At 33.8% G+C, this 27,278-nt stretch overlaps 1 protein-coding gene across 1 annotated transcript in view; it reads right to left on the reverse strand.

Annotated features, from left to right (window-relative positions):
- FAM189A1 (family with sequence similarity 189 member A1) overlaps window positions 1-27,278 on the reverse strand; it is a 537,302-nt gene that overhangs the window by 90,687 nt on the left and 419,337 nt on the right. Inside the window, exon 7 of the mRNA XM_044662452.1 lies at window positions 901-918. Coding sequence (XP_044518387.1) covers window positions 901-918 — 18 coding nt within the window. The remainder of the gene's footprint in view (window positions 1-900; window positions 919-27,278) is intronic.

Below are 27,278 nucleotides of genomic sequence, written 5' to 3' on the forward strand. Positions count from 1 at the left end.
AATCCTTAATAGCTTTAGTAAAGCAGCAAGATCTACAGAAATCAACAAAAATTGGCATTTCTTTATAGGAACAAAAACCAAAAAATGATAAAGTGATAGATAAACCCCTTTCAAAAGAATAAAAAAAATCCATAAAGTATATTAGTCAACCTACCTGGATACATTCATGTATATAAAAACAATCACAAAACACTACTGAAATGAGAAGAAAACAAATAATTGGAGGAATATTCATTGCTGATGGTTTGGTTCTACCAATACTATATAATGAATTATACTATCCTAAATTGATTTAAAAATTCAGTGCTATGACTCAAAGCATCAAGGAGTTACTTGCTAATCCAGGCAAAATAATCATAAAATTCATTTGAACAAATTCATTTAGACTCTCAAGGGAAATAATGAAAAAGATATAACATTTTCAGATTTGAAACTTTGTTATAAGCAACACTGATATTGCTACTGGCTAAAAAATAGAAAAGTTGAGTAGCAGAAAAGAATAGATAACCAGGGCCTTAGAAACAGTTCGATATAGTATTCCTGTGGCCTATACGTTCTACAACTTAAATGATTGGGAGAAAAATGCCTGATAATAAAAAGAGCATTAGGAAAGAAATTTGGTTTACACGACATTTTAAACCATCTACACTGTAGGGAGTCAGTGAAGTACTTTCAAGTCAAAATATAGCACAAAAGCAACAGGCTGTCCTGAGCCTTACAGATGGTTAGGATGACATATAATGGGTATCTGTCTTTCTTTCTGTCTGTCTATGTGTGTGGTATGCTAACATTTTATTTTTGAAATTTATTTTATCTATTTTATTTTTCAACTTATTTAAAGTATTTTATTTTCTCAATTACATGCAACAACAATTTTCAACATACATTTTCTGAAATTACAAGATCCAAATAGTCAGACTCCTTCCCTTCCTCCTCCTTCTCTGAGATGGTAAGCAATTTGATCTGCATTATATATGTATTATCATGCAAAACATGCTTTCATATGGATCATTATTGTAAGAGAATACTCATAAAACCAAAACCCCCAAACAAAATCGTAAATAAACTAATGTGAAAGATAGTATGTATGTTTCTATTTTAGACAGATACTGCAATGGACAGTGGGTTGTGCCAAGAAAAGAACTGAGAAAACTGCTCTATTTCTATTGCCAGAGGCTGCCAACTTCACTATTTTCTGTTCTGGTAAGATTTTCCCCACTTGATCATAGATTTCTCTCTCAGTAACCTTTTTAGGAACTCTGACTTAAAGTATTTATTCCCTATTCTGCTTTGGGGTATTCTTCCTATAATTTGATCCTGCAGGTCGTTATTCTTCCTTGTTAACTCAACCTCACTTTCCACTAGGGTTTGAATCATAATCCCTTTATTTCTTTTAGCACCTAGATCTACCTCTGAACTTGAGGTCTTTAAAGTTTGTTTTCTCTACAAAGCCACTTGCAATCTAACTTTTTTAACTCTCTTGGACTTTTCTCATAGATTATAGCTTCATGGACAGTGAGAGTTGGAAAGAACTTTAGAGATCATCTATTCTAGCATCTTCACTTAAGAGAGGTAGAAATTGAGATCCAGAGAAGTTTAATTATTTTCTGAGGTCATACAGATTGTCTATGGCAAAGTCATGACTGGAAACAAAGTCTCATGGAATCCCATTCTCCATACGTGGCAAATTTGTCTTCTCTCATCCTTACTGTCTGCTAATGCAAGCTGTCCTGAAATATGTCCTCTATACTAGATCTTGTCTCTTCTGATCTTTTCCTACCTATGTTTTTCTACTTGAAAAGCTAGCAGATAATTTACAGGTCCTTCTTCCTAAATCAATTTAATAAAGGTTCCAGCTTCTTACATTGATTGGCTTACCCTCTTTCCACTCCCAGAGTGGCTGTCTTTTAAAGATGATAGGAGCATTGAACAATTACACATTTTAAACTCCATTATGCTCCAGTTACCCTGGCTTCAGCTAGACTTGAAAAGATAAATCCAAATTCAAATAAGGATTTAGACTTTCTTCATTAAAAAAATTATATGTCTGAAGCTAATGTAGACAATAATGAATCTAAAAATTAACAAGTATTTTCATTAAGTATCTATAATCTGCCAGGCACTGGGAATACATAAAAGTATGTATAAAGTATGAAACAACATCTATTCTAAGAATAATTTACATGTAAAATTTAAATTTGTAAATTTTACTCATTAGGAGTCATGATTACTAGCTTCAAGAGAAAGAAGGATGAAATTATTGACTATAGTGATATTTGGAGATTTTATCTAACTCTTCTAGTCCTTCATGACAGATAATTAAGAGTTTGTTATATTTAAATCCTGTCAGGAATTCAAGTATAAGATCCATCATTGAGATATTCTATTTTGATTTGTGATGTTCTTCATGAAATTACTGTTTCACATGAAAATGAGGGCTAGATATTCATTTATAAATATCATTAAGCTTTTACTTAACATATATAACATTTATAATTAAATTAATTTAATTTGTCCTCTCAAAGTATAAACATTAAACAGTAAGGTAATATAATATTTTCTATTTCTAATTTTGCATTAGAGTCTAACTTCTCAGATATACTTTATTAACATATTAAATATAAACTCATTATTTTAAAATAATGATAAGTACATCAGCAAGGATAAATTTCTTGGGGCCCTCGTGAAGAAAAATCCTCCTCTTTCCTTAGTGAGAATACTTCAAAATGGGAAGACTTCCAAGTTGCCTTTTTACAAATTGTTTTAAAGTGAGAAGAGAAAATCATGTCTAATTTTCAAAATAATTTCTACATTTAAGTTGCCATTTCCTGAAGAAAATGTTATGCCAATTAAAATAATCTAAAGATGTGATTTTCTCAATTTTATAAAACATCGGACTTCTTAACTTTTCCAAACTCCATTGTACATGGCCCTAAGAGTTTCCTATTAGTCACCTTATCTTTTGTGCATCAATGATGATTTCATAGAAGAGAAATGCATAATTTTTCCAGGTAACTAAAATGACAATCCAACTCTTATGACAGCAAGATCAAATCACAACAAGGCTTCTTTGGTATTTTATTCAGTTAACATGAAGGGACAACTTGTCTTTTCACAGGAGGTGACAGAGACTATAAATAGTTTTAGTCTGGGAACCATCAAGGTTTACGATTGCTTGTGTAGTAGGAAAATTCTCTCTCAGTATTTCAAAGACATCATGATACCTGTTTTCAGGTATTTACTGGAAATATGATTATTTGTTAGACCCAAGTACTCTGAGGGAAAATTACTACTCTATCATACCACACATGGATTATCTTTATAATGGAAGTCCAAAAATTGTCTAGTATTTTTAGGGCTAGTAATCCAAGGATGAAATTATTGACTATAGTGACTATAGCTCCTATCAGTGGAAAGCAAGATAAAAGAGAATTTATTTACTATAAAGAGTTCATCTGGATAAGGCTTTGTTTACCCAAGAAGGCTAGCAACAATGCATGAAATTAACATAGGGATTCCATTCTTAGCCTAGAAATTTAAAAGAAAATAATGCTCAACAATTATTGAGCTACCATTACAATGACTTTTGCTTTACTTCCCTGTTCTCATTCATGGAGTCCTTTTGTTTAATATTCATGAAGCTCACTAGAGTGGAAGAAGTCTGATATTTCTGTTCTTTGTTCCTTTCTATTTCTCCCCTCCCCCTATTGAAAGTACCCTCACTTGGCTGATGTAGTGTCTAGCTGAATTAAATATGAGAGAAAGTAAATTGATTGAAACACAATCCAATTAAGATAGAAGTGATGCTGATGGGTGGGCATGAAACACTGAATAATATGGAGAGGTAATTTCAGTTCTCTCAAAAAGAAAGCCCTTTATTAGCCTTTTGCCTCTTGCTTTATTAGATAATGTATAAGGCCATAAGCAACATTTTCTATCTGTATTTAACTGAGATTCTAATCCTTTCTTAGAGATATGGACCTTATCATCATTTTCCATGCCTCCTACACTAGACAATTATCCTTAAATACCACTTTGAATGTAGAGCCTATAGCAAAAGCAATTGTCTGTTCATTTAACTTGGGCCATTTAGAAGGAAAAAAACACCTGTCTACATGGGGGTATCAAGTCACTTTTCAGTTCACTTAGGGTCTCTTTGGGTAACTCATTGTGTTTGAGCTTTTCTAAGTATCTCCATTTTATCCTAGAGTTCATTCCAATAATTTAAATATCTGAATTTTAAGAATCATGATAAAGGTTTTCTGTAAGGGATAAATTCTCATTCTTGTGACTCTTGTATAATACAAAAAATGGAAACTTAAAGAAACTTTTAATCTGCACAGGAAAATGCTTATTCTTCTGATATGCTCTGTACCCCACCCCTTCAGTTCTAAATCCTCTCTTCCCTCAACCTGCCTTTCCCTCTTCCAATCCTCCTCTCTCACCAAAGGTCTTCACCTTCTATTTAACTTAACTATGAACTCTCTCCTCCTCCTCACTCCATACTTCAATTCCCCTCTGCACATTCACCTATCCTCACCTTAATTCTGTCTCTGAGGAACTGATGGTCTTTCTCTTTGCCAAAGAGAACATGCGTCTCTATTTGTCTATTTTGTGGATCTTTTTAACTCTCTTCTCTACTCACTTATCTCAGTCATTCCTTCTCATTTATTCATCTTTGATCTCTATACTGATTATTTCCCTGCAGACTTACATGTTATTACTCAAACATGCTTGGGTAATATCAATAATAGCAAGCATTTATATAATGCCTTAAGATTTGCAAAACACTTTATAAATATCATTTTAGTCAATTCTCATAACAAACTTGGGAAGTAGGTGCTATTAGTACTCCCATTTTACAGATGAAGGAAATGAGTCAAACTTGTTCTGGATTACGGTGACTTGTTCAGGATCACAGAACTAGTAACTATGGGTCTCAGGTTGTATTTGAACTCAAGTCTTCCTGACTCCATGTCCAGTGTTCTACAACAGTACCACTTAGTTGCTCAGTTCTAGTTTCAAAAATTTTCACCTGACCCTGCTATTAATATAGCCTACATTTCCCCACTTTTTTACTCATAAGCACCTAAAACTAATCTTCTAAAGTCATTACCTACTTCAGTGGGTTTTTACAAATCCAACCCAAATCCCTCTACTTATCACTTACTTTCTATCTCTGATGGCTTCCCCCACCTCCATCCCCATTCTTGGCCTTCTTGATATCTCTTTAGCCGTTTATAGTGTTGTCCACCCCTTTTTTCCTGGATTTTTTCTCTTCACTGGGCTTCTGTAACCCCTTTTTCTCTCCAATTTTTCCTTGCATGATGGAATTTCCTCAGTCTTCATTGTTAGATCCAACAAATACTCTCTTAGAATGAGTGCTTTCTAAGGCTCTGTCTTGGGTTCCCTTCTCTGTCTATACATGCTTTCTTAGGGATCTCATTAGCTCACAAAGTTTTGTGTATCATCTCTACTCAGATGATTCCTAAATCTATCAATCTATATATTTATCATCTATCTGTGTTTTAGCTATTTATATCCAGACTGATTATCATTTATGAAGTCATCATATATTATCATAGCATGCTGGATATCTCCTAGATATTCCATAGGCATCCCATATCCATATAATCTGTTTTCTATGACTGGAATTTATTCACTTCTCATTTTTGCCCCTCAGAATTAGTTACTAAATAGTATACAAAGCCTTGTCTGATCTCCTCCATAATTAGTAATCACTCCTTCCTCAATTTTCCTTATATTATATTTCACAAGATCCTGAAATCACAGAATTTTAGGAGAAGTGATTTCGGCATTTCAAAAAAGCTTGCCTTCCAGATCATTACTGACAAGTCATCCAGTCTTCTGCTTGAAAATTTCCAAGGATAAAGGAACTCTCTATCTCTTGAGACAACCTATTTCAATTGAATATTGTTTTAATTGTAAGGAAGATTTTCCTTACATCAAATTTAAGTTTTATTCTTTGAAATTTCTACTTATTGCTCATAGTTTTAGTTCACAGTGAGGGCAAACAAAGATCAATGGTACTTTCGTTTGGCAGCATTTCAAAGACTTCAAGATGAATCATCAAGTCACACATGAGTCTTCTCTTTTCCAGGTTAAATTTCCCAGATGCTTCAACTCCTTTCTATATATTATGAATTTGAGGCTCTTCACTTTCCAGGCTGCATTTTCTGGTAGTTTTTGGATTTTAACACCTCTCTTAAAATGTGGTGCACAGGACTGAATGCAATGATCAGAATATAATCTGACCAGGGAAGATGAGAATGCCATTGTCTCTTGATTTATTTCTGGAATCTAGAGTCTGACTCTTTTAATGTAGCCCAAGATCACAATGAATCATTTTGGTTGCCATATTGCACATTTGACTCATATTGAGCTGTAAGCCTACTAAACATTACAGATCCTGGATGGAATCACAATACTTTAGCTATGGAAGGAACTTCAGTAACCATCTTTAATTATATATATGTCTTTTATCCTTGATAAATGCTTATATAGTATTTTCTCAAAGATCTGCAATGAACTTGAACTACTTTCCCAGAGATTCTGTTTAATTTTGTGCAGTATGGCATAGTAAATAGAGAAATAGACTTTGAGTAAGTAAAAGGTACCTTCAATCACACCCCAGACTTATATTGTTTGTAGCTGGGAAATCACTTAACATTTCTTTATCTCAATTTCTTTACCTGTAAAATGGAGACAACACCTTATTACAGGGCTGTTGTGAAGAACAAATGATATAATATATATGTATATATATATTTATAAAGTGCTTTATAAATCTAAAGGAATGATGTATACATATTTTATTATATATATTGCATAGCACTTTGGAGCCAAAATCATCATCATCATTATTGCAGAAATAATTATTAAAAAGTTTTTCCTTACTGGTTAGCTTCTTTGATACTTCTTCCCAATTAGTTATCATAGATATTAGAGTAAAACATCATAAACTTAATACCTTTTATTGTGCATATCCCAGTAAAATAGAAATTGAAATAACTGAAATTTGCATATTATTTTCAGCAAATGTTTTACTTACACTATCTTTAATAAATTAAATGGAAATAATCAATGATTATGTTGACAATAAAGAAATGGGGTGAAGGTTTACCCTCATGTCTTATTTGGAGTCATGCTTGTTTTTTTGTTATTTTGCAATATTAATTTTAAAATTAATTTTATTCATATCTTTTTTCACATCAGCACATTTCTCCCAGTATACTCAAATAACAGGATTTGTTTGGATATTCCACAATCATTAGATATCTTTTTATTTTTTCCAACTCTTTGCTACCAGAAAAGTTCCTCTTTTGGTGTATATGATCATTAAAAATGATCTGTACTTCTAGACAGAAATCCACTAATAGTTCAGTTATTTCTTTTTTAAATAATTTTTTCTTCTTTTAGTGCTATTTGCATTTTCCTTAAGAGCTGTATTTACTTGCTTTTCCTGGATGTCCATAATTTGAGTTATCTACAAGTTGAATAGTCTGTTTATATCTATTTTTGTAGAAATGCTTTGAATGCCTTCTTTATTGAATGTCTGTCTACATATTTTTCACTGACAATTGTCCTCAGTTTTGTGAGGTATGTTATTTTGGGGTGCAATCATGACTTCTTTTGCTTTTCAAGAATTATTCAATTCTCCTCTCTGAATTTTAGTTGGTGTGGGATAATTTTATTATTTGAATCTCCTTTCCTTTATATCTGAAAACCTTCCTCCCATTTACTTCAAGAGTTTGCTGTTTGTCATTGAAATTGTTCAATATAATTATTATGTGTCTTTTAGTTTGCAGCACAGTTTCTTTTCCCTGTAAGTGTGATCTACATATTCTTTCAACTGGTGCTTTCTTTTTTGTTTTTGTTTTGCATTCAAAACTGATGAGTATTTGTTGTTGCATTGTGATGAACAGGTTTTTCAATTTGCCATGTTCTTCTGGGAGGCCTATGATCCTTAAATTATCTCTACACATCTTGTATTCAAGATTAATGTGTTTTCAAAAGGACTAATATGGAAGATATTTTATACATTATACATGTAAAATCTATATCAGACTGCTTGCAGGGAATGGGGAAGTTGAGAGTTTGGCTCAAACTTAAAGAAAATGAAGGTTAAAATTTGCTTTTTCATGTAATTGAGTTAAAATAAAATATTAGTAAGTTAAAAAAAGATTAATGTGCTTTGACAGCATAGAACTCATATGTTCTTTTATGTTTTTTACTTCTCTTCTTCCAGAATGTTCTTCATTTCAGTACATTTGAATTCTCAAGTAGTTCTTCTCCCTTATGCTTCTTTAGAAATATTTGCCCACCATGGATTTAATTTTTCTTTTCTTCTAATCATTTCTGCTGTGCATGTCATAATTTTTTCTATTTAACATCTTTTAAGATTCCTATATCTCTCTTGAACTATTCAGCAACATGCATCTTCACTTCTATGTTCTCTTAGGAATCCACAGGGATCTCTGCTTCATCAAGTTTGGGTTCAATTTCTTTTTTCTTAGAACATCTATTTGGAGTTGCTTGCAATCATTTAGTTGTTTGGCATCTATCTCCTCTTTTGTTCTTTTTATTTATTTGTTTGTGCATACAGTTTTTAATTTATTTTTCTTCCTCATGAGATCTTGGAGGATTTTAATCTTTTCCCCCTTATATTCCCATAGTGTTCTCAGTCCTCCCCAACATTTACTCTTTACTGATCTCACTTCATAATCCACATGATTTTCTAGGGACAGAAAATCTCAATTTGATGCCAGTTCCCTTTCTTTAAGGTTTTGTGTAGTCCCAAATACAAGCTGGTTCCTTGTCCCATTCTCGGCTGTTCTTTAGTTCTTTAGCTAAGTACTGCCACCTTGGACAGAGCCTGCTCCTGACTTCCAATACTTCCCCCTCCTTTGTAAGTAGGAGGTCAGAGCCGAGGTATGCTTCTTGCTGAAGCAGCTAGATGGTGAAGCTGATAAAGCTCTGGGCCTGCAGTAAGGAATATCTGAGTTCAAATCTAGCCTCAGATAATTCCCTGCTCTGTGATCCTGAGCAAAAAGCACCACTATCTGACTTGGTCTCATCAACTGTAATATGGAGTCATAATAGCATCTCCCTGCTGGGGTCGCTGTGAGGATCAAATGAGATAATAACGGTAAAGCATTTATCATCTTCTATGTGCCTGGCATGTAATAAGTGCTATATAAATGTTAGTTATGATTAGCTATCGCCTACCTGACTGTGAGGATTAAAAGTGAGAATATTTGTAAAGTACTTAGCGTAGCACTTGGTTCAGAGTGTGTGATTAATAAATGATTATGCCCTCCCCTCCCTTCACAGAATGGTACAGGTAAGAGCAAGGCTAGGATGCTGTAGAGGGAATGCAAGAGCAGCAGAGACTGTTCTTCATGGATCCCAAAGCACAAATTGATGAGTTGAGTTATGGAACATATTACAACGGATAAGATGATAGGACGGTAATGCTGACTGAGAGATAGTAGAAACTCTTCTGTTAATTCATACTGCCATTTCCTGCTTAGGATTCTTGGTTCCTCAGTCTGTATGAACAAAAGTAATTGTTTTGCCTTTGTTTCAAAATTCTTTTTTTTGGAGGAGTTTTTGTTAGGAATGAGTGAAGAAATGGCTAGTCCTTCATCTTCTTGAAGACATAGTACAGACATTTTGCTTATATTTCCACTGACAGAAAAAGAGGAATATAATTTTCAAAACTTTCCTAGGGTGTAAAAAATGCTTTGGTGTATATGTGAATACAATTTTAAAATGATCTTGTTTCTTCCACAGTGTCTCTGAATTATTGTGCAAGTCTATGTGCATTCTCTGATCATCTTTCTTGACCATTATAATCCTTTATTCGGTGATTTAATATCTTCCTCATCTTTGAGATAAGAATTATTTTCTTTCTCATTATTTCCTTTTCATAAGTGATTCCCTGATGATTTCTGAATCAAATACAATTTTCTAAACTATTTCCATAACCCAAACCAAGCCAATAATAATTTATTGAGAACGTAGTATTGGTAAGAAACTGGGGATGTAACAATAAATTTAAAAATAGTTTTATTATTCTATTCTCATCTAAGTTTTTTTTACCACTTTTAACGTCATCATAATTCATATGCTCTTCTCGAACAAATAATCTTTTTCTGTGTTTTCTTATTCCCTTTGAATGTGGTTATCTCTTGATAGAAAGAGCCCAGGACCCTGAAACCAAGAGCCTTGGGATTAATGATGTTTTCACTCCATTGCCCTTAGCGATCATCCTGGGAAGCAAGTCTTTGTGGAGATACAGCTGGCAACAACTCCTGCAAGTTCTACATCTACAGCAAATGCAGGTCCAGAAAGCAAAGTTCTTGTCACCAAAGACTGTGACCTTGCAAAAGAGTTCAACATTAGAAAGTAATATGATTTTATCAGTGGAAATAACATTAAAGAAACAGCATTAACACTGCCTCTATGGCTTCACCTTAAAAACCATGGGACATTTTCATCTGGCTTTACAGCTGAAGTCTTCCATATAGGTTGTCTCTTCCTTTAGAATGTAAGCTCCTTACAGGCAAAGACTGTCTTGCTTTTCTGTTTACAGCTTCAGAAGTAAGCACATAATAAATATGTTTATTAATTTATTTCCATACAATCTTCCAAATCATGATATATAAGCAGAATATTTATAAACTTGAAAAATAATCTTTTTTTTACTTCTTTAAATTTCTATTTAATATTATTTCCTTTCCTTTTGAAAAGAAGGCCTTGAATTATTTTGGAAGCCAAAAAAATAACTGGAAAAGTGTTTAAGAGTTTTGCATCTCTAGGCAGCTAGAGGTCCCAACTAAACTTGGAGTAAGGAAAGATCTGAGTTAAAATCTTATCTTAGATTCATACTCACTTTATGACCCCAGGTATTTCACTTAATTTGTCTCAGCCTTAGTTTCTTAATTTACAAAGTTGCTATATCTTAGGGCTGTTGTGAGGATCAAATGAGATGACATGCAAAATACTTTTCAATCTTTAATGATTATTTAAATGCTAGCTATCGTTTTTATTATTGTTGCTATTTTTAATTGATTTCCCTAAACCAATTCTTCTCTATGCTTTTGGCCACTCTTTCCATATTTATGTGTGTTAAAATTATGCTGGATTTATAAAAGTGAAGAACTACTTAGTCCAATATTAAGAAGCACACCTTAAACTTATTTGCATTTTGTCACTAGATGACAGTAAATGGGCCCATATTTTGTCCATTGGTCACCTATGAATACTAGATCATACGATCACTGAATAGAATGAATTGTAGAGGTCCAACATCTTCCATTTATAGAGCAGAAAATTGAGGAATAAAATAGTTCAGTGATTTCCTAGGGTTTTATTTGTAATGAAATTACAGTCTTGTTTCCACTCAACTATTAAAAAATTTTTAAACAAACCTACTGACTTAAAATACCTTTATGAGTAACAGCTAGGTAACACAGTGGATAGAGTGCCAGGTCTGGAGTCGGAAAGACTTGGGTTCAAATCTGACCTCAGGCATTTCCTAGCTGTGTGATCTTAGGCAAGACACTTAATCCCAAATGCCTAGCCCTTACTGCTTTTTTGTCTTAAAATTGATATTCTAAGGTAAAAGGTAAGGGTTAAAAAAAAGAGTACCATTAAGACAAGATAATATCATTATTCGCCTCAGCAAATAGTTGCAGAAATGATTGATAAACAAATTATCTTTAAATAATGTCTCTATATATGGTACCTCTTTCTGGTCCATAGTAGGTGCTAAATAAATGCTAGTTGACTGACTTGCTGACAAAATCATTGAAGACTGACAAGAGGAGGCTTTGTGTTCCCTAGTGAATATCATAAGGTTATAAGTTTTGTCTTTTGGGCACACTTAACCTCGCTGAGATTGGTTCCTATTGACTGACTTGGGAGGATAGACACTCCCTGAAGAATCCACCTTTTTTTGTCTTCTACAAAAACAAGTTATGAAATTCTTCAGGCTCTTTCCTTTGTGTTCTTTTTCTTGACCCCTCTGATGGGAGAGCAACAAGGTGGAGCAAAGGCAAGGCAACAAAAGAAAGTAATATTGAGAGAAGAAAACAAATAATAGGAAATCACAGTTGAAAGGAATTTTTCCCCCCAATGTGGCTTTAACAACTCCCTTTGTATGCCTAACATGAAGCTTTAGTGAGTTTGGAAAAAGCAGCAGAACTCAGAGATGCTGGAGAAGGAGGTTTCTCTTTAGACAGGTGTTATGGTGATTCTTGGGACTGAGTTAATTGGGAATGTTGAGTCTTAATGGGACACCAAGATATAGTAGTGAACCTAAAAGATCAAACCCCAATGCAGCTGATGTTAAGAGGAGGAAGTGCAGAATCTGCTTGCTCCAATCCCCAGGTGGATAACAGTAGCCCAGGGCTAACAGCCAAAGAAAGGAATCAGTTGATAATGGAATTCAGCCAATCCTTGTCCAACTGAAGCCCTGTAAGTTGATGTTGATGGCTGTATCCCTATAACAATTCACTATAGATCTGCTTATTTGATCTATAAGGATTAATTAATTAGTTTGATCTGACTGCAGATTTGTTCTTAGAGGCTGATTAAAGGTATATTGAAATAACCCTTTTCCTAAGTTGACACAGGACATAGTCAACTGAAGCCCACTAAATCCTTGAGACTCACAGATAAGTTATTTTCTTATAAGACAATTTAATAGTTGATGAGATTAGGGAAAGGGAAACTGGGTAATTGATGGAAAGTGGGAATTGGGGAATTCTAAATAACCTAGATGGATAGATTGATGTTGAATCTTTGCTTGATATTGTTGATCGAGGATCTTGGTTGGTTGACAGCTCAACTAAGGCCTCTCAGTCGTCAGCCCCGAGTCAAGCTTGACCCTGCTGAATGATAGTTGTCTTTGCAGATCTTCTTGGTGTTTATAAATCAGGAAACAGAGATTGATGGAACACAGTTGTATTAATATGATAGCTGAAGCTGGTTGCTGAGTAAAAGAGTATAGACCAGTGGTTCTCAAACTTTTTTGGCCTTATGCCACCTTTCCAGAAAAAATATTACTTGGCACCCCCCTGTCACATACTATCGCCGCCCCCCTTACAGTTATTCACCGCCCCCAAATGCACCTGTGGCCATCACTGCCTCTCCTGGATCACTGTAGCACCCACCAGGGGGCGGTGGCATCCACTTTGGGAATCACTGAATAGACTATTGCCTAAACCCTATCCACCCTCACCCAAATATCTCCAACTGAGTCCAAGATGAGTTCAGATCTGTTCCTTTTATAGCCAAGTCTAACTGCCTTGGCCCATGCCAGGCTCATGCCAAACTCATTCCACTCTGCATTCTAAGCAGGTAACTGTCCATCATCCTTGACTCAACATGGCTGCCAAATATTTTCTTACACAGGGTTTATAAAAGAAAAGGGAACTAAATGTGTTTTTACTTCAAGCTCCTGGGAAGTAGATTACTTTCAGATACAAAGAAAAGAAAATAGAAGAATGCAGGAATAACTATAGTATTTTAAGATCATAAACTATACTGGTGTCCTTCCTAGTAATAGGTTGCATGTGGAATCTTTGCATTAATTTGTGCATTGGTTAGTAAAGGGCAGATGTGTCATACCTCAACTCAAGCATAGATACAGAGTATAGTCTCAGATATGTAATTCTTTCAAAGGGCATAGTCTATAACAACTTCATTTAAATTCCTACTCATTATATTTTTTACTCTAATCTCTCTTTTTTTTAACATTTATTAATATACATTTTTAACATGGTTACCTGATTCATGCTCCTCCTATCCCCTTCACCCCCACCCCCCCCGCACTCCCCCCACCCATGGCCAATGCGCATTTCCACTAGTTTTGTCATGTGTCCTTGATCAAGACCAATTTCCAAATTGTTGGTAGTTGCATTGGTGTGGTAGTCTAATCTCTCTTTTTAAATATATTGTAACATCTCCAATTATATAATGGTCAACAAGAACTGGATATCCTACAACCATTTTAAATTCAATATATCTAGAAATAAACCCATTTCCCTGAAGAACTCTCCTTTTTCTTAACTTTCCTCTTATTCTTAAAGATACCACTATCTCATAGTCATCCAGGTTCAGCACCCTGGTGTCATCCCCTCACTCTCTCTCACCTCTCATACCCAATCAGTTGCCAAATTCTTCAAGTCTACCTTTGTAATATCTTTTGTAAACATCTCTCTTCTTTCACAGTGTCACTAGCCTGGTGCAGACCCCAATCATCTCGTGTCTAGATTACTGCAAAAGCATTTCAATTGATCTCCTTTTCTCAAGTCTTTCCCAACTTTGGTCCATCTTGTACCCAGATGCTTAAGTGATTGTCCTAAAGGTTAATTGTGGCCATGTTATCCTCCACTCCAATACTCAAAAAACTCCAGTATTGCCTCATTACCTCTGAGATCAAATATAAAATCCTCTGTTATCTTTTAAAAACTATCATCATCTTTCTATCTTTCCAGTGTTTTCACACTTTATTCCACTTCATATATCCTGTGATCCAGTGACACTGGTCTTCTTACTGTTCCTCACACATGACGTTCCATTTCCCAACTTCTTGTGTTGTCATAATAGGCTGTCCTCCATGTTTGGCATCATCTCTTTTCATATATCATTTTCTGGCTCCCTTGGCTACTTTAAAGTTTCAACTAAAATTTCATGTTCTATAAGAAGCCTTTCCTGATTCCCTGAATGCCTTCCCTATGATATTGTGTTCAAATTATCCTGTATATAGATTATTATAATGTACATTGTGGTTTACATGTTATTTCTCCCATTAGAAGGTGAGACCATTGAGCAGGGTTTGTTTTTGTGCCCCTAGTGCTTAGCATAGTGTCTGAAACATGGTAGTCTCTTAATAAATGCTGACTGACTTAACTTTATTTCTTTAGTCATGATGAGATAGTGTATCTACAGAAAAACAGGGTTTGGAATCTGAAGAGCTAGGTTAGAGCTCTTCTTCTGATTAGTGAAATGACCAAGGATGAGTTCCTTATCCATTTTAAGACTTATTTTCATGGTAAAAAAGAAGATGATGATACCTGCTTTACTTTCTCCAAAGTTTTTTTTGTTGTTTCATAATATATGCAAATAAAGATTTATTTTGATTTGGTCTGGAGGATCTTGTCACAATTTCCATATAATTCTTCTACTTACATTCATTATTATAAACAGTTGCTGGGATAGAAACTTTAATTTTTTTCATGCTGGTCTTTTTGCCTATATTCATAGCAAAATGACCAAAACTCTCAATGTTATATTCCTCATTGTGTTTGAGTAGAAGAAAAAACAACAAGCAAAAATAACTTTTTTTCATTAATTATTCAAAGAGAACCTTAGAAGTATCCTTAAATTTAACTACAAATTCCTTAGGTCTCATAGTTTCATTTATAAAGAAAATGTTCACACTAACCTACTTCAATTTCTCTAGTAATAATTGCACATTAAGAGAACTAAATTTAAAAAGAGAGAGAGTTTCTTTCACCTGGTTATTGTTTCAATGGAAGCAGAAGTTGGCAGCACAGGACTGAGGACCATTTGATATTTTTATATTTCTTCACTCATCATGTCCAAAAAAATTAGTTTATTCATAAACTTAGTGGTGCTTAGCCTTTCTGAATTCAATTTGGCTTGTGCCTGAGGTGTTTCTAGTACTAGTTTCTAGTAAGTTTGGTACAACTTAACAGACAATGCTACTGGTATATTACTTTGAGAATTTCAGTAAGGCTCTGGAATACAGCTTTTGTCAAATAGGTACAAAAACATATTACCTAGATAGATGAATGTGCATCTATATTTTCATACATACACATTTAATTAGAGGAGAGCCAGCATGATGTTGTAGATTTACAGTTAGTCTTAGAAAAAATAACACCTGCCTCTGATATACCATAACTCTAGGACCCATGACCAGGCCACTTCACTTCAGAGGATTCTTTTTGTTGCTGTTGTTATTGATTTTGAGTCATTTCAGTTGTGTCCAACCCTTTATAATCTCATTTGAGGTTTTCTTGGCAAAGATACTAGGACGGTTTGCTATTTCTTTCTTCAGCTCATTTTACTGATGAAGAATTGAGGCACATAGAGTTTTAAGTGACTTGCCCAGGATTACACAATTCAGAAGTGTCTGAGATCAGGACTCATTAAGACGTGTTGTCCTGATTCCAAGCCCAATGCTCTATCCACTGTGCCACCTAGCTGCTCTTCTGAGGGTCCCATATAATTCTTAAAGACTCAGTTATAGATGAGTTATTCACCTGCCCCAGTGGATAAAGTTTCCCCTTAAGAGTGGCTTATATTCATGAAATCCCAACTCGGGACCTGTTCTCTCCCTCACATACATGCAAACTTAGGCATTCATAGATGTATGTTTATATAAATATTCATATGCATAGATATAACATATATAGCACTATTTATACACACACACATATATATATATATGTGTATATATATATATATATATAATATTCCTTGCCCTTTCCCACAGTATCCAATCCCATGTTTCCTAATTCTTGATCTTTACTTCCTAAAAAAAATGGATTAAAATCCTATTGTATTTAAGTTCTTTAGTAACTTCCATTTGGGTAGCTTTTTCAAAGTGTACAATGAAATGTGTGAATATAGTGTCACAACTGAAACCATAAAAATAACTTATGTGAAATAAAGAGAAAAAGATAAACACACCAGGCCCTACAGTATTTCACAAATAGAAACTTCCAAACAAACTAAGAAATCACCAGGGGATGAGTAGCACTCACAGAAAACTAGACAAATAAACATTATCTTGAAAGATTCTCAGCAACATTGGTTTTGAATATATGATATAGTTATATAAATATACAAAGGTAGCTTGGTTTTTGAAGAGAGAAATGAAAGCAGAGATGGAAGAAGAATAAGAAGCAGGAGGAAAATAAAATGAATACACTATAGTTAAAGAAAGCCCAAAGGACTGGACATATCAGATATGGAAGCACCATCTATCTCTAAGGGCTCTTCCTCTGATTGTTTTTTTTAGAACCTCCATTGAAGGAGAGCCTTTAGGATATCCATTTGCCCACCTCCTCCCTAACCTTGGCACCCCTCTATCCCCATCTTTAGCTTTTTAAAAAATGTGTTATCGTCATTAAAATGTAAACTAACTGAGGACAAAATCTAACTTTCTACTTGAACTTATATTCCCAGCACTAGTACAGTGCCTGACACCTAGTAAGTACTTAATCAAAGCTTGCTTAGCAAGAGACCAAAGGTGAAAGAGAATGTGAAAATTTTATGGAAAATGGAATTGTGACTCTATGTCCAATCCTGAGGGTTCAGTAAGGACATCTCCTTGATCTCTTCTCTATATACTTATTTTTAACTTCTCCACAAAGCAGCACATTTGAAATCCTAAAGTAAAATGGAGAAACTATCAAAGCTTTGACTCTGAACCAAATGCAAAACCATATCATGACAGCTCTGATTGGATTGATGTAGCCAAAGACTTGCATTTGTCATTATCTTAAAATGGAAAAGATTCACTATTAACTAGTATACCAATGAATGTGACATCCACCTTGAAATATGTATTTCCATGCTTTGATATATTAGTGATCCCCCTAACATGAGTTCTCAGGTGGTTTAGATCATAACTCATCCATGTCTTATGATCCAAGGTAATTCTTGTCCATGTTTTACCACATTTCTTCCACAAAGAGTCCATCTGACATGCAAGATTCCTCTAAATTTTATGCTATTATAGGAGTGTCAATGGGGCACACATGTTGTCTAGTTGTCATTACTAAATGACCAGCCTGCCACCTGTTTTGGCCATACATTTTTCTCATAATATCCTTTTTTGTTGCTTGTATTATCTCAAATTACCTTGTATTTATTTATATATTTATATCTTTTATCCCTAAATGCAGTATGTGAATATACACTAAATTAATAATTTTACCCTTTTCAGTTCTTCATATGGCACATTGTACAATTTGTTCATATAGATCATGCATATTTCTCTTGCTTTTAAGGGAACTATAACTTAAATTTTTCAAAATAAATGATAGACCATCCTTTATAGATATTATATTCCTTATAGGAAGAATATTGGCATTATAAAGTAGATTTTTATTTCAGAGGAAAACTTGGGCTCATAAAAAGTACTACACAATTAAGCTATTTTAATTCAGCATATTAACTTCCTGATGTTCAATTCTGATTTCATTTATTCATTTATTTGAAGAGCTCAATGAATGGATAAGTTAATTGATCAGGTTTAAAGGATATCTTTCTACCTAAGAATTTATAGAAGAAATGTTAAACTCTGCCCGTACAACTTCCAAGTACAGTTAGAAACAGAATAATGAATTATTTGGGAAAGGTTTAATAAAATAAGTAAAAAGACATTACAAAATAGGTAATGCTGATATGTGGTTTTCTAATTCAATATAGAGTCTAGGGATCTTAACACAACTGACTTACACATGGGTATGCTTTATTTAATGATTTTCTCTTATGCTTCTTTTAGACCTCTAAACATACATAAAGAGATGTGAAAAATTACTATAGTGGAGGGGAAGAGGAGTATTGTGATGGGCAGTGCTTAAACCTTATTTTCATCAAAATTGGTTCAGAGAGGGAATGACAACCATATTCATTTGGGTATAGAATTCTCTTATCCTATAGAGTAGTAGGAAGGGAAAAACACAAAGTGATAGTATAGGAAGGCAGGGAAAGTGAGAAGTGGTGTTTAAAAGCAAAACACTTGTGAGGAGGGAAAAAAATGAAAGAACAAAGAGTGGGATTAAAAGGGGAAAATAAGAGAGGCAAATACATAGTACTCATAACTGTGAATGTGAATGGCATGAACTCTCCAAAAAAATTAAAGTGGCTGGCAGAAAAACCAGAATCCCATTATACATTGTTTAAAAGAAAAACATTTGAGACAGGGAGACACACACAGAGTAAAGGTAAGGGGCTAAAGCAAAATTTATTGTGCTTTAGCTGAATTAAAAAAAAAGTAAGAGTTGCAATCATGATCTTAGACAAAGCTAAAGTAAAAGTAGATCTAGTTAAAAAGGATAAGAAAGGAAATGACAATTTGATAAAAAGCTACTGTGAGCAATGAAATAATATCAGTACTAAATAGATATGCAACAAATGGTATAGCCTCCAAATTTTAAAAAGGAGAGATTAAATGACCTATAGGAGGAAATAGTAAAATTATACTCATGGGTCATCATAACATTCCCTTCTAAGAACCAGATAAATCTAATTTAAAAAATAAGCAAAATGAGAAAGAAGTTAAGGAGGTGAATGAAATTTTAGAAAAGTTAGTCTAACTGGGGGTTTTTAATTTGTTCTTTTTATAGTTTTTTAGTTACATGCCCAATTCATTGATCTATTTTTTTCTCTATTTTGTTGGTGTAAAGCATTTAGAGAGATATAAATTTTCTCCTAAGTACTGCTTTGGCTATATTCCATAAATTTTGATATGTCTACTCATTGTCATTCTCTTTAATGAAATTCTTGATTGTTTCTATAATTTGCTCTTTGATAAACCCTTTTTTAGTACTTTTACAAAAACTGATCATGCCTTAGGGCATATAAACCAAATGGAGAATAGCAGAAATATTAAGTTTACCTCTTTTGTGTCATAATACAAGAAGAATTACATTCAATAAAGTACTGTGGAAGCATAGATTAAAAATTAATTGGAAACTAAATAATCTAATGAAAAGAACTTAGAGAACAAATCATGGAAAGAATAATTTCATTTAAAAAGGACATAAAGAGATTGCATTTCATTTTTTGTGGGATACAAAGTAGTACTCAGGGGAAAATTTATATTACTAAACTTATACATCAACATGAGAGAAAAAGCAGATGACTGAATTAGACATGTAACAAAAAGAATTAGGTAATGAACAAGCTAAAAAAAACCCAAATTAAAGACTAAATTGGAAGTAAAAAATCAAAGAAAAATGAATAGAACTGAAAGTAAGAGAATACTGAACTAATAAATAAGAGTAAGAGTTGGTTTTAAGAAAAAAACAAATAAAATCAATAGAGCACTGGTTAATTTGATTAAAATTAGAAAGAAGAAGATAAAATAACCAGGATCAAAAATGAAAAGGATTAATTCACCACCAATGAAGAGGAAATTAAAATAGTATTATAGCTTTTATACCCAATTATATGACAATAAATCTGACAATCTAAGTGAAATAGATGAATATTTGCAAAAACATAAATTGCCAAGAGTAACAAAAGAGGAAAAAGAATACTTAAATAATCCCATCTCCGAAAAAGATATTGAACAAGCCATCATTAAACTCCCTAAGAAAAAAATCCCGTATCAGATATATTCATAAGGGAATTCTATCAAATATTTAAAGAATAATTAATCCCAATATTATATAAACTATTTGGGGAAATACGCAAAGAAGGAATCCTACCAATTTCCTCATATGACAAAAATATGGTGCTCATAACTAAGTCAGGACAACTCTCCTTCTTATAATAGTATTCATCCCTTCCCCTTCCCATGCCCTCTTTGTGTGTAATAGAATATCCTATTTTCCTTATTCATTCAAGTTTCTCTTGGTGTCCTCTTACTATTCACCTCCCTCTTTCCCACCCCCATATCATCTTAGACCATTTAGTATTCCAACCTCTCCCTATGAATAATTCATCTAATTATTATAATGGTGAATACTATAATAGTGCATAGAGTTCCTTACAGAGAATTATACATAACATTTCTCCCCATAGGAATACAAATAATTAAATCATATTGAAGCCCTTAAAGAGACAAATTTTAAAAATACAAGTTTTCTTTCTTTCCCCTCTGTTTCTTATTTACCTTTTCATGTTTCTCTTGTTTTTTTGTGGTTGGATATCAAACTTTCCATTTAGTCCTGGACTTTTCTATGTAAATACTTGGAAATCTTCTATCTTGTTGAATGCTCCAACTTTCCCCTGGAAGTATATAGTCAGTTTTGATGGGTAGGTGGTCCTTTGTTGTAGACCCAGTTCTCTTGCCTTTCTGAATATCATATTCCAAGCTTTGAGGTCTTTTAGTGTGGAGGCTGCCAGATCCTGTGTGATCCTGATTGGTGCTCCTTGATATCTGAATTGTCTCTTTCTGGCTTCTTGTAAAATTTTTTCTTTTACTTGGAAGCTCTTGAATTTGGCTCTTATATTCCTGGGGTTTGTCTTTACTGGGTCTAGTGTAGAGGGTGATCTATGGATCCTTTCAATGTCTATATTGCCCTCTTGTTGTAGAACTTCAGGGCAATTTTGCTGAATAATTTCTTTTAGTATGGAGTCCAAATTTCTATTAATTTCTGCTTTTTCAGGAAGACCAATGATTCTCAGATTGTTTCTTCTAGACCTGTTTTCTTTGTCTGTCACTTTCTCATTGAGATATTTCATGTTTCCCTCTATTTTTATCAGTCTTTTGACTTTGTTTTATTTGTTCTTGCTGTCTTGAGAGATTATTAGCTTCTAATTGCTCAATTCTAGCCTTTAGGGACTGGTTTTTTGGCTATAATCTTTTAATTTTCCTTTTCAATCTGGTCATTTCTGGTCCTCAATTTACTTGCCTCACTTTCCAACTGTGAAATTCTGCCTTTTAAATTGATGTTTTTCTTGCCAGATTTTGGTTTCCAATTTGCTTACCATTTCGTTTGATTTTTGGGCATCTTCCACCGATTTGGGAGTTTCTGTCTTCTAACCTGTTAATTTCCTTTTGAGTTATTTCCCACTTTCTCGCCAAATCTCTTCCATCTTTCTCATCATCTCAGATTTGAACTCTTCAATAGCTTGTGGCCAGTTTTCATTATTTTGGGAAGGTTTGGATATGATTACTTGTTTGTTCTCCTCTGCTGTTTGCTTTGTTGTCTGGATTTTCTCTGTGTAAAAGTTGTCGAGTGTTACAGATTTCTTCTTGATGATCTTTCTCTTTTGGGGTTCTTGTCTCTGGCTTGCCATTGTTAGTCCTGTGCCCTCTCAGGTTTATCCTCACATCAGGGTCTGTCTGCGCTCTTTAGGCTCCTGAGGTCTCAGGTCTAGTTGTTCACAGGGTCAAGCCTCCTGGTGGTACCCTTGCTTGTTCCTCTGCCCGAGGCTCCTTTAACAGTCTCAGGGTGCTGCTTCCACAGTCATGTAACCCTCTGCACTGGGTCCCCACTCAAGGTCCCCACCTGTGCTCAGGATCTGAGTCCTCATCTGCACTCAGGATCCGTGTCTGCTCTTGCATCCTCGTCCATACTCGTGCCTGCGCTCAGGGTCTGTGTTCAAAGTCCGCACGTTCTTTAGCCTCTTGGGGTCTTAAGTCTTGCTGCTCTCAGGAGCAGGCCCTGGTGATCCAAGGTAGCTGCCAAGGACTTAATGTGTGCCCCAAACTTGCTCTAACTCTTGTGCGCTGGGTTTGTCACTATAGGTGGTGTGGGGTGGGAGAGGGGGGTTGCTCAGTTCCCATTTTAGTGAGATCTGTTTCACCCCTTTATAGTATGGAAATGCCCAGATTCCACGTACCTCCAATGCTGCATCCTGTTGTGGGGTACCTTCGTTCCTCTGGATTTGATTTTATGTCTTCTTGAGGAGTCCTATATGTTTCGGTTAGGAGAGGTTAAGCAGCTGCTTTTTACTCTGCCGCCATCTTAATCAGGAAGTTCCCGATCTCCTTACATCTTTTTTATACCAATTTCTCCCACTTCTCCCTTAGTTGAAGTTCTTGCTTCTTATTTTATTGAAAACTGAGCTCCCTCTTTTCCCATTCCCATCCTTTCTGCATCATCTCCCACTCTTTCCTTTTTCCAAACAAATGGTCCTTTCTCCTACCAAGGCGATTTCTGACAATGAGTGATCCTGTTCATGACTGAGGTCACTCACTCTACATCTACACTTTATCCCATCTCCTGTCCTGCCTAGTAGACTGCAACTTCTATCATCTCCCTTCTCTCTTGAATCTTCGATCTTTCCAAATGATTCCTTCTCTACTGCCTTCAAACATGTCCAAATTTCCCTTACTGTTAAAAAAAACAATGAAAAACTCTCACTAGATCCTACAATCTTCTCAAATTATCATCCTATAGTGCTTCTTTTTAGCTCAGCTAGTATTCTTGAAAAAGTCAATACTAATTATCTGTACTTTCTTTCCTCTGATTTTTATATTATTTGCAGTATGACTTTTGATCTCCTCATTCAACTGCAACTGGTATCTTCAGTTATTAATCATTTCGTAATGTTTAAAAAGTAAAATTTTATTCATATATTTTGATCTCATGTGACCCCAATATATTTGCCCTCCATTGCTCTTTACTATTTGTGTGATGATACAGTTTATATAATGCATTGTTTTCTTCTAAAAGATTTGAAAAAGTTTTAGATTCTAAAACAGTATTGATTCTGGCTATCAAATCAGACTGGATGGTAAGGAAACCAAGTGTTTGCTGGCTAACACATTTTCTACACTCTTTGAAATTCTGATTGATTTAAATACTTTAAGCTGTCACATACATTGATAATAGTTTGAGTAGATGTTTTTTCTTTTATCTATCTCCAGGAGGGGGAGGGAGAAGAGCTTTTTTAAATTGGCCACATGTTTTAATTTTATATCTCTATTTCTGATTTTCTAAGTTGGTATGGAATTTGACATTTTGGGCTAATGACTTCACAGCAAGCTAACTTTGAAATGCTGGCCTCACCGGTAACCAGTTGTTTTCTATCTTTCTATTTAGTCTTTCTTTTGTTGTTATTCACTATTCATGTCATATACCTTTTTACTCTTTACTTTGAAGAAAGTATTCAGGATATACAGATGTTATTCTTCCACATAGTCTACTTAACCTTAAGTCCTTTTATAAATTTAATCTTGAGGCATATTCTAACATATTTTTCAAAGAGTTTCCAGTTTTTGGAACGTCAGACAAAAGGGTCAATGGACTCAAATTATTCAGATAATTGGCTCAATTTAATACCTTACATAGCTGTAATCATCCTCAGAGGCATGTTCTTTTCAATAAGTCACTTGTAAGGATATGACAACAGTTGCCTAACTATACGTTGACAGCTTATTTACTTTTAAAATTACACACCAAGCTTTTTATTTCTTTAACAAGAATAAAGAAGTACTAAAGAAAGACATGATTTTATTTTTCATATTTCTATTTTTCATATTTCTTTAGATTTTTTTTGTCAATAAATCATCTTACTTTATTTTGAATCTTTCTTCAAAAGAAGATATAGTAGCATTGTCCTTAAGATAAGAAAACACTTAAAGTAAACAATTTAGTCTTTTCTGTTCTCTCTTTTATGTAAAGATTCTTTTCCTATTGTACTATGTGACTGCTAGGCAAATTAGTTTCCACATCAAGAAATTTAGGGGGAAAAAAGCCCCGTTCACTCTTTTGGAAGAGGATCTCATTGTAATCTAATCATACTGACATTCTAAAATGTAGAAGAGAATTAAAACTCTACAAAATATTACAACCATATGACAGTTTGTCTAAACTTTCTAAGTTAACAAATCTGCTCTTTTTGTACCTTGCATATAATTTCTTTCATTCTGACTGGAATAATATGTCAGAGCAATGAGCTAACAACTTGGTCTTAGCATACGATAGCATCAGAACAATTAAAAAAAAAATCTTTACCTCAAGAAAGGCTAGTTTTTTGGTTTTATTTTGCTGGAAGGGAACATGTGAAGATTTTTCTCCATAATGATATTTCCCAAGCTTCTCCAAGGTCTAAAGCATGTAGCTATTATAATATTGTCACGCTTGTTTAATATTTACTGAATGAACTCAATGTGGTTCATATAACAATGGTCCTACCACCTTGAAGGTGACCATCAAGGAGCAGCAAAACAAACATTTAACATCTAAAATACTTCAAGTCAATATCAGTTTATTAAATAATAAAGCTCAAGTATTCTATAGATTTACCTGTTTCGACCCATACTTTGGTTCATTTAATCAAATGTATGGATGATATATAATTTGAAATGAAAACATGGTTTAAGTGATAGAAATCAAATTAGCCTCAAAATAGTTTTGATTATTTCCCTAAAGTGTAGATAAAAATGAACATGTAATTAAATATTTTCCAAACCTTACAACATTACTAAGTATCAAAAATATTTGCAGATTTCTCTAGAACCATCTAGGCACAGCTAGGTGGTACACTGTATAGAGCATTGGACCTGGAGCCAGGAAGACCTGAGTTCAAACCCAGCCTCAGTCTTAGTAGCTATATAACTCTGGGCAAACTGCATACTCCATTTGCCTCAGTTTCCTCATCTTTAAAATGAGCTGGGAAAGAAAATTCTAGTAGTTTTATCAAGAAAACTCCAAATGAGGTCACAAAGAGTCAAACATGACAGGTATGACTGAACTATCTGGGAACTCTAAGAGATATTGGGTTTCTTGAGAACCAGTGTAGAGCTTGAGGAATGAAATACATTTGACATCACTAAATGGTTTGATTCATACAAACCTATATTTGCCCTAATTACAAAACATTTAATGGCATGTAAAAAGGGACATAAAAAATAATAGCAGGTTATTGCTGGAGACATCAGTGTCCAATGTCATTCAACAAAGCAGGGCAATTATTACATTAGTAATTACAGTATTGTTAATTACAAATAAATGAAATAATTCAGTTACGTATATATAAATCTGACAGGAAAAATATGTATTATTAAGAAGAAGGTATAAAACCTTTATCAACTTGAGGTAATCAATTATCTATTAATATAAATAGGACATTTTGATACCCAGTTGGTATGTATAGTAGTTTTTCTAGAACTATGAGGTATGTGCACTTGTTAACTTTGATTTGTATTAAAAAGATAAAATGCTGAGAAGCATTTATAATAAGTTAAAATTATACTATAATTGCTTATGAAGGATTCATTTGGAGGAAAAAAACCTAGATTTTAAAGGAATGATGAAAAAAGTAGAAATTAACTTCACTACAAATTATCCTAAATATCAGTGATTATTAAAATTATTTGGTATTGAAATAATGAAATATCTGGAACTGAATTTGACACATGGTATTCAATGAACTAGAAGATACAGATTACTTAAGAAAGAATAACCCATTTTATAAAAACTGCTGGTAAACTTTGAAAGTATAATAATGTAAGTCTAGACAAATACTTTCTTACCATAATGAACTAAAATGGGTAATTCCTGAATACTAAATGTTATACTATAAAAAAAATTAGAATAAGATCAGGTACATTTCACAGATAAAGCTAAGAGATTAATTCTTTTTAACTAAAATATTTCTAATAATATTTATTTTTAGCACCACATGACTTAAAATCCATCTTTCTGTCCCAGAAAGCCATTCTTACAACAATTAAGTTTTAAAAGAAAATAAGGAAGAACAGAAAAATGATTATCAAAACAGATGAACTTTATCAAAATGATACTGAACCATACCCATGGATCTCTTGACCTCTTTGGAAGAGTAAGTGAGGGGACTGAGTATAATAATGCTCTCATATTTTTTCTTTGGTGTCAAATTTACTCTTTATCATTTCAAATCATTGATTTTTTTTCCATTTTGAGGTTCTTTTTTCTTCTCATTTGCATCACCATATTCATTCTGTATAATTGTTTCTCTGCCTTTGCTTTATTTTTGTCACTTATGGAAGGTATTTCTATTTGGGATGGTAGTAGTGTTGGATATATTATTTCATGCAAAATTCAAAGCATTCACCAATGAATGAATGGTCAAAAGGAAAAAAAGAATTTTCAAAATGTAAACTGATTAAAAATCATATGAAAATTTTCCTCAGATCATTAATAAGAAAAATCCAAATCAGAAAAAAAAATCTTAAAATTCTCCTAACATGGGGCAGCTGGGTAGCTCAATGGATTGAGAGTCAGGCCTAGAGATGGGAGATCCTAGGTTCAAATCCAGCCTCAAACACTTCCCAGCTGTATGACCCTGGGCAAGTCACTTGACCCCCATTGCCTACCCTTACCACTCTTCTGCCTTGGCTCCAAGGCAGAAGGTAAGGGTTTAAAAAAAAGATTCTCCTAACACTCAGCAAACTGGTAAGAATAATAAATGTAAATAAAGTTGGAGATAATATTTTTCTTTTTAAAAAAGAATATATAGCGGTGTCTGTATATAGATATATGCATCTTTCTCTCTGTCTCTCTCTTTCTGTAAATATACCCATTCACTGTCTGGCACATAGTTGT

The sequence above is a fragment of the Gracilinanus agilis genome, chromosome 2 (assembly GCF_016433145.1).
Source record: "Gracilinanus agilis isolate LMUSP501 chromosome 2, AgileGrace, whole genome shotgun sequence".
NCBI classification, from domain to species: domain Eukaryota; kingdom Metazoa; phylum Chordata; class Mammalia; order Didelphimorphia; family Didelphidae; genus Gracilinanus; species Gracilinanus agilis.